Raw genomic sequence first — 15,563 nt, 5'->3', positions numbered from 1 at the left:
TTTAAGAGGGTTTTGGGCTGCTGGTGCATGTAAAGAGGTGGGAATGTATTACATTATATAGAAATTGTAAACTTGTAAGCTGATGGAGTGCTGGTAAAGAAGTTTTCTGGAGTCCAAAAACATTCCTTAATTTATGGCTACTTCCTGATTATTAAAGTTTGTCAGGCACCCTCCATCAGCAAAAGTTTTTCTGGAAAGTTGAGTACCGCGGGTGATGTCAATTCCTATTGCTTTTTGGTGTGGTGATTATGTAAAATTAGATGGGTGCGTTTGTTTATGAATTTGATTTTTTAATTTTTTAATTTTTTTATTTTTTAATTTTTTATTTTTTTAATTTTTAAAAAAGTTTGTCTGTCTCTCTCCCTTTTGGACCAACGTTTTATGACCCATCCATCAGAGAAGTTGGTTACATTTTATCAGGAGATCACACACTCGTACGCTCATCAGTCCCCTCTCACTATTACTCATTAGATGTCACCCATAGAATACACACCTAGATCCGTACAATAAAACCATTACGTATCGTATAACTTCACCACTCGCAATCGTTTAATCCCACTGATCGAAACGTACTCCCACTAAATATGAGTTTCTTTGTGGTTCCCCTGGTATCCTACCAGACACAGCAAAAGCTAAAATCACATAAAGAGAAGAAGAAGGCTAAGGAGAAAAAGAAGGAAGTGGAGAAGGAATTGAAAAGGGAAGAACATAGGCACGACAGCGATGCTAGTAGTATAATGTCCAAAGGCAAAAGAAAGAAACCTGGTTGGGGGTTACTTCATAGAGCATCTACTAGCTCCAAAACCTCCACCGATATGAGAGATGATCCGGAGTATACTGATGATGTAAAATCATTAAATTCCACTTACACCACAAATCCACCAGTCATGACCCTGGATCCTGAAGGAACTACTTCTGATGTTGATGATTGGGAGTCGCTATACCTGGATCAGGTACTGAAATCCAAACTGTTTACAAATTTAGCAAAAGCTAGATCAGAAGAGCCAGAGGTGCGGCGATTCAATCTAGATGAAGTTTTGTGCGAAGGAGAAGGTGGTGCTTCGAATGAGTCGAAACTGGAAGAGCAAACTCCAAGCTTAGATAGTCCTACCAGCTCACTGACAAACATGGCACAAGCCCTGTCAGTTGCACTGAGACGTGGTTTACCTGAGCAAGCGGAAAGAGAAGATGAAATGTCGATACTAATAGCAAATAGTTATGGGAAGACTTTTCGGACAGAAGAATTCAAGCCTCTTGGCTCACATGGTCAACAATCATCGCCAAGCCCTAGACAACCATCAACTCCTGCCATATCCCCGTTAACACCAATAGTCCATTCTGCAACATTTCATGGATCGAGCCCCCAGTCAATCCCGAATCCACGCCCACGAACCAACTCTTCCTTCGCCACGACTTCAGCACCATCAAATCATTCACAACAAAGGTATCCACTGAATGCCGCTTTTCATAGAAATTCGTCATCTTCTTCAAGCAACACGACTCAATCACAACCACCAATGGGGACTAAAGAATCTTCGAGCAAGTTTAGAAAATTACATTTTCTCACGAGTAATACCAAGAAGAAGGGAAGCTCATCGTCATTGCCTTCACTGCCAGGTCCAAACTCACCGCGCCAATCTCCTGGGTCGACACAAGCATCAGACTCGTACTTTCCAGATACGTCGAATCAATCTGGAAACTCAATACCATTATTCAATACTTTGCTTGACCTTTCTGTACTCAATTCTTATGATGCAATCAAACACCATTTTCTCAATCCTCAGTACATTGTGTTTCGATATGACAGCTTTTTATCATTATTGAGTGAATGCCATTCCAGTGATGCAATACATTTTGCCAATATAAGAAATCAATCCTTGTTGAGATTTATTGCAAGACACAAGCGTGCTAAAGAAGTTGTTGATGAACGAGGATATTACGATGAAGCAAATTACCCTGATTTACATAGTACAGAGTGCATTTTGGCTTACTTTATGTACTACCAAGTTAGAAGTGATATGCGAAACCTTTTCAGACTTGCATCAAAAAATCATCAACTAGCCAATCATGAGGAGTTGATCCATCTCAATTATATTAACTATATTCGTTACTTGGTTAGATTACCAGAAGTCAGTAATGTTGATATCTTAAGTGACGATTTGAAAAGACATTATGAAAACAAGCGAGTTTTTGATACGATTGGAAATGCACTTTTTGCTTTAAAGCACGATGTCTCCAGTGATGTTTCAAGTGAATATAACAAGGAAACGAAAGCTAGACTTTTAGTTGAGTGCGTAACTAAAGTATCTTACGAGTTCATTCTTCTTGAAAAGTATAGATTTGACATGATATCAAAGTATAATTCCAACCACTTGATTTCTGGAAAGCATTTGACGGCACTCTTTGGCCTTTACCGAACAAATGTGACGCTAAACAACAAAGAGAGTGTCAAGGTTTTGCTTTTCAATGCGTCGAATTCAGCACAGTATGGGTGGTATCATGCAGTTACTGCCCCCTTTGTGAGGTTTCTTGAGACAAGTATTTACGCGGAAGATATGGGCGTGCTACAAGATTATGCTGTTTATCAAAAACTTGAGCAAGCAACAATCAAAACTGATTTCACTGATACCGATAACAAGTTGTACGATGATTCAGTGCTGAAGCTCAACTTGCCATCTTTTCAAGAATATAATGCAATGAGTATGGATAGCCTTGTTGCATTGACTAAAAAAACTGGGAGTAACACCAATTTGGGGAGCTCCACTTCTACTACACCTACTCATAAGCCAAGAAACTTTGAATTCTATAGCCAAAGCCTTGCTTCGATTCCATCCAATTCATTCAATTTGGTCCACACTACCGATTTGCCTTACCAAGTGAAACGTGAAAATTACAAGACAGTACTACGCGAGTTTCATCGAATTCTTAAACCTGGTGGCTCTCTAATCACTGATTCAATTCATTTTGGATCTAAATCAACTCACGAATTTTTGCATGAACATGTCAAGGGAAACTTCCCACGTGCTTGGAACTATATTGACTTTTCAGTATCGCAGCATTTTGAAGTTATTCCCAATTTCGTTGAAACTATATTGATTGAATTGAACACAATCTTTGGCAAGGGAAATGTTAAATTTGGTATAACTTTGCTTTCTTCAAGGTCTGAAGTCAATTACTTTTTGGCCAAGTTTGGAGGATTGAAATTGTTTGAAATGATTGGGAAATTGGGTGAGTATTGCAATTATTTTGAGGATAATGAATCAATCAAGTCTCGAAACGAATCGAGTGTGCATTTTCAAGTCCATATTGAAGCTGTCAAGAGGGCATGAAGAGGTAGTATAAATTTAGAAAATATTACATTAGAAATTATATAGTGCTGGACATTAAAAATTATATTAAAAAGGGAATATCTCTGGACTCTGGATAGATTCTTCCATTAAAGTAACTCTGGAACAAATTTGCATAATAATCTTCAAGTGGTTCCCAATTAGGTTTAACCTCAGCCAATTTCTCAATATTCTCTATTCCAAAAAGGTGTCATCTCTAACGACATAATGCTTCATCAAGTCACAGCCATCTTCACCCCCACAGTCTCTTCCTTTATACCAAAAGACAGACAATAATCAAAAATAATACGAAAATAAAGACTTTCATTCTGGGTATCTTCACCTGGGGAGCTTTGTTTAGTTTTATGACAGGAATACGATACACTTCTTGAACTTATATAAGGATTCCTTAAACCAATTGCAATCCTCTAGGATCATTTTTGAGGAAGTCATAAGTTACCCCATTCAATTTTCTTTGTTATACTTGATTTCGATTTTGTAACTTCGGGAAAGTGGCGGATAATCTTACGTGGCACGTGAGAATTAGAGGAAAGTGCTCCTTACTGAACTGAGCTATATTTCTTGTGGTTGCAAATCATGAGTGAATTATTCTATGCCTCAAAAGTGTGAAGTGACTCACAAATTGAATTTTTTTTTTTTTTTTTTTTAATCCTAATCAACAAGCTCCACACATCATCAGGCTCATCCACCCACCCAAACATGTCTAAACTAGTCCATGTTATTGACGTAGAAAGTGGGAACTTACAATCACTTTCCAATGCCATCAAACGTATCAATCCAGACTACATCATCAAATTTATTCACAATGAAGCCGAATTTCTTTCCTTGGACCATGAAATTACGAAATTGATCTTCCCAGGAGTAGGCAACTATGGTCACTTTGTTCGCCAAATATACGAAAGAAACCTTGATAAGCATATTGAGAAGTATATAAAGGATGATCGAGAACTAATGGGGATTTGCGTTGGATTGCAAGCATTCGCTGCTGGATCAGAGGAGAGTCCAAGTGAACAAGGATTGGGGGTTTTGGATTTACAATTGAAAAAGTTTAACGTCGATGATCCAGCTTATGCTGATCGTGGAACTAAAAAGGCGGTGCCTCATATTGGCTGGAATAGTATTGAAGAAATTACTGTTGCTGGGGATGATATAAGCTCAGATAAATCGTTATTCAATTTGAATTTGAATAACAAGTATTATTTTGTTCATTCATATGCAGCCATTATTGATGCCAAGTCAAAAGAAAAGTTGAACAAGTTGCGTAGTCAAGGTTGGAATTTCGCCATTGCAAGATATGGAACTGAAAGATTCTTAGCTGCTATTAACAAGGGAAATTTGTTTGCTACACAATTCCATCCTGAAAAATCGGGAATTGCTGGGTTAAAGATTATAAAGTCATTTCTTGACGGTGAAAAGTTTCCTTCTGTTCACAATGCCGATATTCAACAACAACCCAAGGATGTAGAGGAGACTGTTAGTGGATTGACTAGAAGAATTATTGCGTGTTTGGATGTGAGAACTAATGATGATGGGGATTTGGTGGTTACTAAAGGTGATCAATACAATGTTCGTGAGACAAAAGGTGATTCTGAGTCAAGTGCGGTTCGAAACTTGGGTAAGCCTGTTGAATTGGCTACTAGGTATTATCTTCAAGGAGCTGATGAAGTGACATTTTTAAACATCACTTCGTTTAGAAACTCACCATTGAAGGATTTGCCAATGTTGGAAGTTTTGAGACGTGCTGCTGAAACCATCTTTGTGCCATTGACTGTTGGAGGTGGTATTAAAGATATGCAAGATCCAGAAACTGGTAAATTGGTACCAGCAGTTCAAGTCGCTGATTTGTATTTCCGATCTGGAGCTGACAAAGTTAGTATTGGGTCCGATGCGGTGACTATTGCAGAACAATACTATGCCAATGATAAACAAAAGACTGGCAAGACTTCTATTGAAACTATATCCAAGACATTTGGAAATCAAGCAGTTGTCATATCCGTGGATCCAAAAAGAAGGTATGTTGCTTCACCAGAAGAAACTACAATGCAGACTATTCGCATTACTGATCCTACAAGATATGGGCCAAATGGCGAACAATACTGTTATTACCAAGCAACATCACAAGGTGGAAGGAAAACTCATGAATTGGGTGCATTAGAATTGTGTCTTGCGTGTGAAGACTTAGGAGCTGGTGAAATTTTGTTGAATTCCATTGACCATGATGGCTCAAACAAGGGCTTCAATTTGGAACTATTGAATCAAGTTAAATCACAAGTCTCAATCCCAGTCATTGCCAGTTCAGGAGCTGGAAATCCGCAACATTTTAAAGAAGTTTTCGAAATGGAATGTGGAATTGATGCTGCGTTGGGAGCTGGTTTGTTTCATCGTGGAGAGTATACTGTTAATGAGGTTAAGCACTACTTACAAGATCAAGGTAAGATGGATGTAAGGTTGGATGATGAAGTGGAGTTGTAGATAGACTAATAGAATTTTGTATGTGATTGATAGTCCTGTATATAAACCAGAACATCATTTCTCAAAGGCAACTTTTTAATCAGCCACATGTAATCACTACTTTCTCATGAGCTCAACAGAACAGAAACGAAAAATCGTATGTAGGAGGGACTATGTGATATACACCTGCAGTTACTAACTTGCATTCTAGGAGGAGAATAGGGCACGCGTTTTGGAAAGGCTACAAAAGAAGAGGTTAGGTGAGTCATCAAAAGAGAGCAAGGCATCAACAGTGAATGAAGGCAATCATGGATCACCAAAACGACCATTAAATCAGATACTTGACCCACCTGCCAACTCATTCAAGTCCAAGTTTATTGATCTTGAAGCCGATGGGTCAGTCAAGAGAGCCAAAACTCAAGAACAGATTCAAAAAGTTGAACAAAACAGACTTAGAGCAATAGAGATACAGAATAGACTACGAGATCAAAAAGAGAATAAGCTGCTGGCACAAGCCGCAACCACGGAGGTAACTTATGGCCCTGTAACTGATTTGGAACAGATTCGATTAAACAAGAATAATCCTGATGCTGTATTTGATTCTCGCAAGGGTAAATTTCAACCACCACCAATTCAAAAAAAGGACTATATTGAGTATGATTTCGCAACTATGCAAGATACTAAAGGTGGGTTTATTAATGATGAAAGCAGACCACGTCATGATGAAGAGACATTACAAGAATGGAAAGACAAGCAAAAGGAATTGGAGCAATTGAAACAAGCTGCACCGCCAATTGATATAGACGCTGCACCAAAATGTTTTGAATGTGGGTCCCTTGATATCGATTTGAATTTGTTTACCAATTTCAGAAAAGTACGTGCTTGTCGACAGTGTATTAGGAAAATGCCAGAGAAGTATTCACTTTTGGTGAAAACGGAGTGCAAAGAAGACTATCTATTGACAGAACCTGAACTACAGGATCTATCATTGTTACCAAGAATAGAAAAGCCCAATCCTCATGGATACAGTCGTATGCAATTATTCCTACGATTTCAAGTTGAAGAATTTGCATTTAAAAAATGGGGATCGTCCGAAGGTTTGGATTTGGAATGGGAGAGAAGAGAGCAGAACAAATTGAAACGGAAAGAAAAAAAGTATCAGGATGCATTACGAGAAATGAGGAAAAAGACTAGGGCGGAAGAGTTTACTAGGAAATTAAGACATGGGAAATCTTTAAATGAGAGACATGTACATGATTGGGCTGCTCCGGTGAAGCTTTCGGATAATTTGATAAAGAGAAGATGTATTGAATGTGGTATCGAGGTTGAAGAAGTGGTTATATAAGGGGTTGGAAAGTGGTCCTGTTCAAAAGGGGATTTGTTTTATCAGTGGTATACTTGATGTTGGTGAAGCTCAACTATACCACTATGAAATGAAATATAGAGTCAAAATTACTAAATGAGGTATATATGGCAATATTGTCCTCGGTCGTGGTTTACCAAGACTGTGATTTTATATGTTCAAAGAATCTTTCAGTGCAATGCTTCCTTAGTGTATCTGTAATCAGAGCCGTGTGATCTTAAGTTTTCTATTTCGTCTGGCTCCCTTGATGCAACTTAATACGACACAGTCTTCATTAACTTCAGTTTTTCGAATATTCCCAGCATAATTGGATTTCGCAGTTTAATAGTATTTCATCTCAACTCTAGTTTGTATGTATCTATCCAAATGTTCGGGTGTGATTTACCTGAGAATATGGAACAGCTCCAGGGCCCTGAAGTAAAATTCAGGGCTGTGTATTCAAAATTTTGCATCCATAAAATGGGAATAGCAGTCACATTAAAACCTTTTACGTAAAATACTGTAATGAGTCGAAATCTTTGCTTCAGGGTACCCTGCAGCAACTGAGTGCTTTCATCAAAGGGACTTGACTCTACACACTTTGCTGCGAAAATGTACTTCACGTGATCAATGCTACCAGATTTTTTAAGTTTCTTTCGTGTGCTACCAATTGCTAAAAAATAAAGTCGTGTACATTACTACAAATAGAATAGTATAGAATATTCTAACAAAGAGACACACTTTGCAGCAAAAAGAGAGAGAGAGAAAGGGAAAGTATAAAATCAATTGAAAATTTCCCATCTTCCTCCTTTTTCAACGCATCATTCTTTATTTCATCAAACTAAACACATAACAAAGCTGCAATAATGTCTGACGGTAAAGTTGAAACTCATGAATTCACTGCTGAGATTTCTCAGTTGATGTCTTTGATCATCAATACAGTTTATTCAAACAAGGAGATTTTCTTGAGAGAATTGATTTCAAATGCTTCTGATGCTTTGGATAAAATTAGATACCAAGCCTTGAGTGATCCATCTCAATTGGAAACTGAACCTGAATTATTTATCAGAATCATCCCACATCCAACTCAAAAAGTTTTGGAAATTAGAGATTCAGGTATTGGTATGACCAAGGCTGATTTGGTTAACAACTTGGGTACTATTGCCAAGTCTGGTACTAAATCATTTATGGAAGCTTTAAGTGCTGGTGCTGATGTTTCCATGATTGGTCAATTTGGTGTTGGTTTCTACTCTTTGTTTTTGGTTGCTGACCATGTTCAAGTTATTTCAAAACATAATGATGATGAACAATATGTATGGGAATCTAATGCTGGTGGTAAATTCACTGTCACTTTGGATGAAAAGAATGAAAGATTGGGTCGTGGTACCATGTTGCGTTTGTTTTTGAAAGAAGATCAATTGGAATACTTGGAAGAAAAGAGAATTAAGGAGGTTGTTAAGAAGCACTCTGAGTTTGTTGCTTACCCAATTCAATTGGTTGTTACCAAGGAAGTTGAGAAGGATGTTCCAGTTGAAGAAGAAGAGAAAGAAGAAAAAACCGAAGATGATAAGAAACCAAAATTGGAAGAAGTTGATGAAGAAGAAGATGGTGAAAAGAAGGAAAAGACTAAAAAGGTTAAGGAAGAGGTTACTGAAACTGAAGAATTGAACAAGACCAAGCCTTTGTGGACTAGAAACCCATCTGATATCACTCAAGAAGAATACAATGCCTTCTACAAATCTATTTCCAACGATTGGGAAGATCCATTAGCTGTTAAGCACTTTTCGGTTGAAGGTCAATTGGAATTTAGAGCTATTTTGTTTGTTCCAAAGAGAGCTCCATTTGATGCTTTTGAATCAAAGAAGAAGAAGAACAACATTAAGTTGTATGTTCGTCGTGTTTTCATTACCGATGATGCTGAAGAATTGATTCCAGAATGGTTAAGTTTTGTCAAGGGTGTTGTTGACTCTGAAGATTTGCCATTGAACTTGTCAAGAGAAATGTTGCAACAAAATAAGATTTTGAAGGTTATTAGAAAGAATATTGTCAAGAAGATGATTGAAACCTTCCAAGAAATTTCTGAAGATCAAGAACAATTTGACAAGTTTTACACTGCTTTCTCAAAGAATATTAAATTGGGTATCCATGAAGATACTCAAAACAGACATGCTTTGGCTAAATTGTTGAGATACTATTCAACCAAGTCTACTGAAGAAATGACTTCATTGAGTGATTATGTTACCAGAATGCCAGAACATCAAAAGAATATTTACTACATTACTGGTGAATCCATCAAGGCTCTTGAAAAATCACCATTTTTGGATGCTTTGAAGGCTAAGAATTTCGAAGTTTTGTTTATGGTTGATCCAATTGATGAATATGCCATGACTCAATTGAAGGAATTTGAAGATAAGAAATTGGTTGATATCACCAAGGATTTCGAATTGGAAGAAAGTGAAGATGAAAAGGCTCAAAGAGAAAAGGAAATTAAAGAATTTGAACCATTGACCAAGGCTTTGAAGGATATTTTGGGTGAACAAGTTGAAAAGGTTATTGTTTCATACAAGTTGGTTGATGCACCAGCCGCTATTAGAACTGGTCAATTTGGTTGGTCAGCTAATATGGAGAGAATTATGAAGGCTCAAGCTTTAAGAGATACCACCATGTCTTCCTACATGTCATCAAAGAAGACTTTTGAAATTTCACCAAAATCACCAATTATTAGAGAATTGAAGAAGAAGGTGGAAGAAGATGGAGCTGAAGACAAGACTGTTAAAGATTTGACTACATTGTTGTTTGACACTGCATTGTTGACTTCAGGTTTCTCATTGGATGAACCATCCAACTTCGCTCATAGAATTAATAGATTGATTGCCTTGGGATTGAATATTGATGATGATACTGAAGAAACTGAAATTGAACCTGAACAAACCACTACTGCTACTACTGATGAACCAACTGGTGAATCTGCTATGGAAGAAGTTGATTAGAGTTGGTGGGTTTAAATTTGCGGGTTTCTTTATTATGAAATTGGTGCAGTTTCGACTGTGCTGTGTTTAGTTTTTATAAAGGTCTTGATTCAATTTACCTTGTATTTAGAAAGGATTTAATAAAAAAATGATATCTTGTTTGTAAAGATTTGCTGAGGAGTAGTTTTTTTTTGCTGCGAATTTGCTGCAAAATGGAGAAACCACTGAAGGTACAATTGCTGTACAAGGTTATCAGTTATTCTTCAACTACCAGTAGTAGTGTTGTAATCTGTTGTTTTACAAATCAATAATGAACCTAAAGTGTAAGATTATTACTGAGGTATATGTTTTACTCAGTCCTTTTGTAGGTTGTTTTGAATTATCACATGGCTTTTTTGGTAGCGTTGACATAATAATATGGAACATTCTTTTCCCAACAACATAGGAGTATAACGCTACCATCTTATGCTAAGAAATTTATTTCATTTCAAAATCAAAAAACTTTTCACAAACTAATTCTATAACCCACGTTTTTTACTTTAAAACTTATAGAGTATTTGAATTCAATTCATTAGGATTAGCACTAGACCACTAGACCATTCACCCAAACCATACCACATCATCCTCCCTTCACCCAATTCTAATCCAATCATTCACATCCACCCATCACAACTAAAAAAAAAGTAAACAAAAAAATAATAATAATCTTCTTTAAAAATGGGGTTGTTTATTCCAACAAACAAATTACATAACTTGAAGTTATACAAATACCAATCAGAAGACCATTCATTAATTTCAAAGCACATCTTAAAAAAATGGTGGAACTATTTTGTTCAAATTTTCCCATTATCAATGGCACCCAATTTAATCACATTACTTGGATTATTCTTCATTGTTGCTAATTTATTTGTTGTTTTCTACTATGATCCATACCTAAATACATCTTCACCTAATTGGTGTTATTTCTTTTATGCTTTTGGATTATTCATGTATCAAACGTTTGATGGTTGTGATGGATGCCATGCAAGAAGAACGGGACAAAGTGGTCCTTTGGGGGAATTATTTGACCATTCCATCGACGCAATAAATACTACATTGGGCTCTCTTGTGTTTGGTAGTGTAATGAAGATGGGATATGGTAAATTAATGATGTTGTCACAATTTGCATCGGTGTGTAACTTTTACACATCGACTTGGGAAGAATACCATACTCATAAGTTGTTTTTATCGAAGTTTTCTGGTCCTGTTGAAGGGATATTGATGATTTGTACTGTGTACTTAATCACTGGTGTGTTTGGACCTGATATTTGGAATGTTGAATTGTTTACTTTGAATTTGACTTCGTTGGGGTATGATACTTATCAAATCAACAGCTCAATCATTTATGTTGTCCTTGGATTGGGCTCCTTATATTTCAACATTGCTTCAGCTATGCAAAATGTTGCCAAACATTACGAAGCTAAAGATGGCGAAGAGACCAAGAAATCGAAATTTGAAATTAATGAAGCTTATAAAGGATTATATCCATTTTTCATCTACTATGGAGTCGTGATCTTATATTGTTGGTTCTTCCCACCAGTCATGTCAGAATTTGGATTACCGTTGATCTTATCTATTGGATGTACCATTGCATTTTCAGTGGGGAGAATCATTTTGGCTCATTTGACATTACAAGAGTTTCCATTTATACAGTTCCCCATGTTTGTCCCTATTGGACAATTGATTATAAGTAAAGTGTTGATTGAAGTGTATAAATATGACCAGGGTAAAGTATTGAATGCTGTTAATTGGTTAGGATTTGGTGTCACTTTGGGTATTCATGGAGTCTTTGTTGCTGAAATAATTACTGAAATCACTCAATATTTGGACATTTATGCATTGAGTATTAAGCACAAGAGGGCATGAGCCTTGCTGTGAATTTCTCTAGATTTAATAAAGTACTGTTTTAGATTAGAATACCTATATATATATATACAAAAAAAGTCATTTCATTCTATCTCACCTCCTCTAAGCTTGCTTCTTTCCAAAAGCTTCCTCACTACCAGGAGCCAACACATCTTGAGCCGATTGTTGCAATCCCATATTATTCTCCATCTCTTGCAATTGAGTTTCCGATAAAATAGCCAAAGCCAAAGGAACTCCCAATAATAATGAACTTGAAGTCAAGGTCCACAACAATTTACCACCATTGTTTAAACCCAGTTGGAAATAACTAGTCAAACTAGATGTCAAGTTACAGAGCTGGTCTCTGTGTTGTGGAGAAATTATATCTTTTAAAGCAACAACTCTATCGTAGATGGTTTCATTTTCAATATCAAAATCATCCTCCTCTTCATCGTATTCACTGTCTGAATCGGAAAAGGTATCTATTTCGACCTTTTCAACGGTAGTGGTTCCGTCAGTGTAGTTAATTTGAGATTCGTCTTCAACTTGAGTTAACTTGACCATGGTTGTTATATGTTTGATATAGTAAAAGAAAGTTTGTAGCTGACCCTTTGGTTCGATATTGAAAAAGCAAAAAAAAAAAAAATTTCATTTTCAACATTTTTGGTAATCGCACTACATTGACTCTATATAACGATATAGCTCTTTACTCCAACTCCAATTCATTCAAATTCAACAGTGGGATATCCATAATATCATCCTCATGCTTCAACTCATAACCTAGCTTCTCTCCACTATACCTCTTGATATTATAAAACTGCAACAATGCTCGCAAGGCAATCTCTTGATCATAACTATTATTAAATTCACTGCCTAAATCTTTCCCACTTAACCAATTATCCTTCATTGATAACTTACAATTTAAATAAATTGTACTGATTAGGTCCATATTCATACTTTTCCATTTCCGGCCTTGATAAAACACCAATTTCTTTAAAATCTTGAGTATGGGTTGCGATATTGCATCACTATCGTAATTGATGAGAATCATTTTGAATAATTCTGATGGTTTCACATCATTCATGGTAAACATTCGTTGGCTTTGATTCTTGATTAGGACCTTGTTGTTGATTTCCAACATGTCGGACAAGATGGTTGCAAAATTGTGATTGAAATTTTGGATATATACATGACTAATTTTCTTTGAATCAAGTTGTTTGGGAAGTTCCAGAATAAACAGCTTGTTAATGAATTTGTATTCTATTGATTTTGTATCCAACTGGAGGCAATTGTGGAAAAAGTCAAGTTTGGGAAGCTTGATTTGTGGATTCATTAATTTATTCTGATTAATCAACATTTCATATTCTAGTAATTCATCCTTCTTTTCGCCCAGTTGATGAGATAGGCTTTGATTATTTTGATTATTAAAACTGTTACTAATAAAGTCCAAACTGATGGCGACAAATTGCTGATCAAACAAAATTGAAGAAAGGTAATAATATTTCAAAACGTGACTTAATTTAAACCATTGAAGTAGTCTCGATATTATACCAACTGCAGTCTTTGTCATAATCTCCTTGACACTCAAAACTTCCAATTGCAGTAACAAAAGTTGTTCCACTTTAACTATAGCTTCATCATTATCATGGGGGGTCTTTGACTTCACCATAAATGAAGTTTCTGGATTCAACTCATACTCATACAAGCTCAAATTCTTATCAACTCGATTATTTTTAATAATCTCCATAAACACATCAATAATTGAGTGAAGACGGAAAAATGTCTTGGAATAAAATCTCTCCACTCTTTCAAGACTGTCGATTTCGGACAACTTTTCTGAGTACTCTTTTCTCAAATCATCAAAAGAATAATCAAATTCATCTTTATCATCATATGCATCTTCATACCCCCGCTCTTGTTTCATGAATTTCTCACGTTCACTCCATAATCGCTTGATTGAATAACTTTCATAGACGGAATGTTTCAAAATCTCATCGGCTTCCACCATTGCATATGGTACATTGGCACCAGAATCATTCAGAGATTCATTTGGATATATGAACGGCATGGATTGATTGACTTGGTACGATTTCCTAATCTTTTCACCACCAGACATGAAATCAGAGGACATTAGTTTTGGTGAGGGCAACGGAGTAGCAATGTGAACCGGTTGTGCAGGTAGTTGACTAAGTACAGTATGTGATTTATTGGTTTTGGGAATTTCAATGCTATTTGATAACGAATTGGAATATGCATTAACCGCCATAAATGTTTTGTACTTTTCTTCGATTGAAGAGTCTGGTGCCGTTGTCTCTTTTAAATCTTTCACACCACCGAGTTCATATAATGGATACTTGTCCAATAGATCTTGTCTGAATGCAAAATAATCCAAGGGTGAACAGGTCAATACAGGCTTGCCATCTTTTGATTCATCAAAAGTCTTGATATGATGTAACTTTTTAAGAAAAGCATCACAAGAAATCATTTGATCCTTGTTTCCAAGCTCTAGGAGCAATAGCTTATTCAATAATAGTACCAAGTATCTAACTCGATAGCTGTTATTATGATGCCATTTCCAATGTTCAATAAATTGTACAATAGACTCCAAAAGACTTGACACCAGAAGAAACTTTTTACATGCCTTCAGTTGTTGCGGATTAAACAATGCTGTTAGTACTAGAAAGTACAACAAGGTTAATATTCGGAAATAAGTCACCTCGACACTTTTCGATACAGCAGAACCACTCGTATCTGATGTATCAATTTCCATCCTCCTTTCGAAGAAACTGAGCAACATGTTAACTAATGGCTTGTACGTTTCCAACTCTAGTAACCGCAAATTGTTAACAGTGATCTGCTCCACCTGTTCATCAACTGTTGATTTTGTTGCATATTCACCAAATGAAAAATACAACAAACTCTTTAAGTATGACAAATTATCATCTATACTTGACCCCAACAATTTAGTAGCTAGCTCCTCCACATCTGAATTCTGTTCAAAACTATTTAAAAGCCCATCCAAGCTACCAATAAACTTCAAATCATGGAAAGTAAACCACTCTGAAATCTCTTGATGTAAATCTCCATACTCTTTATATTGGTAATCCAAATGCAGTTTAGTAATCAAGAACTGGTAATTCATTGAAACGTCATGACTACTATTTTCATAATCTTCTCCAAATTCATCTCCAGATGATGAGTTTGATGACGATTCAAATTCTTTGGCTCTAGCACTTAGTTTTTTCTGAAATGTTTCATCCAATGATGTATCATGCAACTCTTTTCTAGTTCGTTCATCTGGATGATCAATTATTTGGTCTTCTAATTGATCAATTTGAATTAACCCATCATTCATTGTATAAAGATTGCTTGTGATGAGATCATTTGATAAGTAATGTGCTGTTAAGTTTTGATCTCATGAGTCAATGTCGTAAAAAGATGTAAATGTCATCAAATGATATATTACGACACTACCAATAAATGTCAACAAAATTGTGAAAAATTTGATTTTAAATTGCACCAAAGCATATCAAACTAATACTTGTCACCAGATCAAAGCATTCACTGTGG

The 15,563-nt window shown here is 36.1% G+C and overlaps 7 protein-coding genes across 7 annotated transcripts; 5 read left to right on the top strand and 2 right to left on the bottom strand. All coding sequences in view use genetic code 12, as the record gives it.

The window, feature by feature from the left end:
• Positions 1–584: 584 nt before the first annotated feature.
• Positions 585–3,329, top strand: I9W82_003267 (uncharacterized protein; the record flags this gene model as incomplete). The annotated part of the gene is made up of 1 exon (XM_067692214.1): positions 585–3,329. The coding sequence occupies one exon, from the start codon at positions 585–587 to the stop codon at positions 3,327–3,329; it is 2,745 nt and encodes a 914-aa protein (XP_067548616.1).
• A 717-nt stretch (positions 3,330–4,046) lies between these two features.
• HIS7 (imidazoleglycerol-phosphate synthase) lies at positions 4,047–5,819 on the top strand (the record flags this gene model as incomplete). Its single annotated transcript, XM_067692213.1, has 1 exon — positions 4,047–5,819. The coding sequence occupies one exon, from the start codon at positions 4,047–4,049 to the stop codon at positions 5,817–5,819; it is 1,773 nt and encodes a 590-aa protein (XP_067548615.1).
• A 106-nt stretch (positions 5,820–5,925) lies between these two features.
• Positions 5,926–7,143, top strand: RAD14 (Rad14p; the record flags this gene model as incomplete). Its single annotated transcript, XM_067692212.1, has 2 exons — positions 5,926–5,955; positions 6,016–7,143. 2 exons carry the CDS (start codon positions 5,926–5,928, stop codon positions 7,141–7,143), a joined length of 1,158 nt encoding a protein of 385 aa, XP_067548614.1.
• An 863-nt stretch (positions 7,144–8,006) lies between these two features.
• HSP90 (Hsp90 family chaperone) lies at positions 8,007–10,130 on the top strand (the record flags this gene model as incomplete). Its single annotated transcript, XM_067692211.1, has 1 exon — positions 8,007–10,130. The coding sequence occupies one exon, from the start codon at positions 8,007–8,009 to the stop codon at positions 10,128–10,130; it is 2,124 nt and encodes a 707-aa protein (XP_067548613.1).
• Positions 10,131–10,826: 696 nt separating this feature from the next.
• I9W82_003263 (bifunctional diacylglycerol cholinephosphotransferase/ethanolaminephosphotransferase) lies at positions 10,827–12,014 on the top strand (the record flags this gene model as incomplete). The annotated part of the gene is made up of 1 exon (XM_067692210.1): positions 10,827–12,014. The coding sequence occupies one exon, from the start codon at positions 10,827–10,829 to the stop codon at positions 12,012–12,014; it is 1,188 nt and encodes a 395-aa protein (XP_067548612.1).
• Positions 12,015–12,116: 102 nt separating this feature from the next.
• On the bottom strand, positions 12,117–12,557 carry TOM22 (Tom22p; the record flags this gene model as incomplete). The annotated part of the gene is made up of 1 exon (XM_067692209.1): positions 12,117–12,557. The coding sequence occupies one exon, from the start codon at positions 12,555–12,557 to the stop codon at positions 12,117–12,119; it is 441 nt and encodes a 146-aa protein (XP_067548611.1).
• A 142-nt stretch (positions 12,558–12,699) lies between these two features.
• On the bottom strand, positions 12,700–15,348 carry I9W82_003261 (uncharacterized protein; the record flags this gene model as incomplete). The annotated part of the gene is made up of 1 exon (XM_067692208.1): positions 12,700–15,348. The coding sequence occupies one exon, from the start codon at positions 15,346–15,348 to the stop codon at positions 12,700–12,702; it is 2,649 nt and encodes an 882-aa protein (XP_067548610.1).
• Between the last annotated feature and the right edge of the window lie 215 nt (positions 15,349–15,563).

The sequence above is a fragment of the Candida metapsilosis genome, assembly GCF_017655625.1.
Source record: "Candida metapsilosis strain BP57 chromosome Unknown scaffold3, whole genome shotgun sequence".
Taxonomy (NCBI): Eukaryota; Fungi; Ascomycota; class Pichiomycetes; order Serinales; family Debaryomycetaceae; genus Lodderomyces; species Lodderomyces metapsilosis.
The sequence above is the reverse complement of the archived record's forward strand: the minus strand, read 5'-3'. Positions and strand labels throughout refer to the sequence as shown.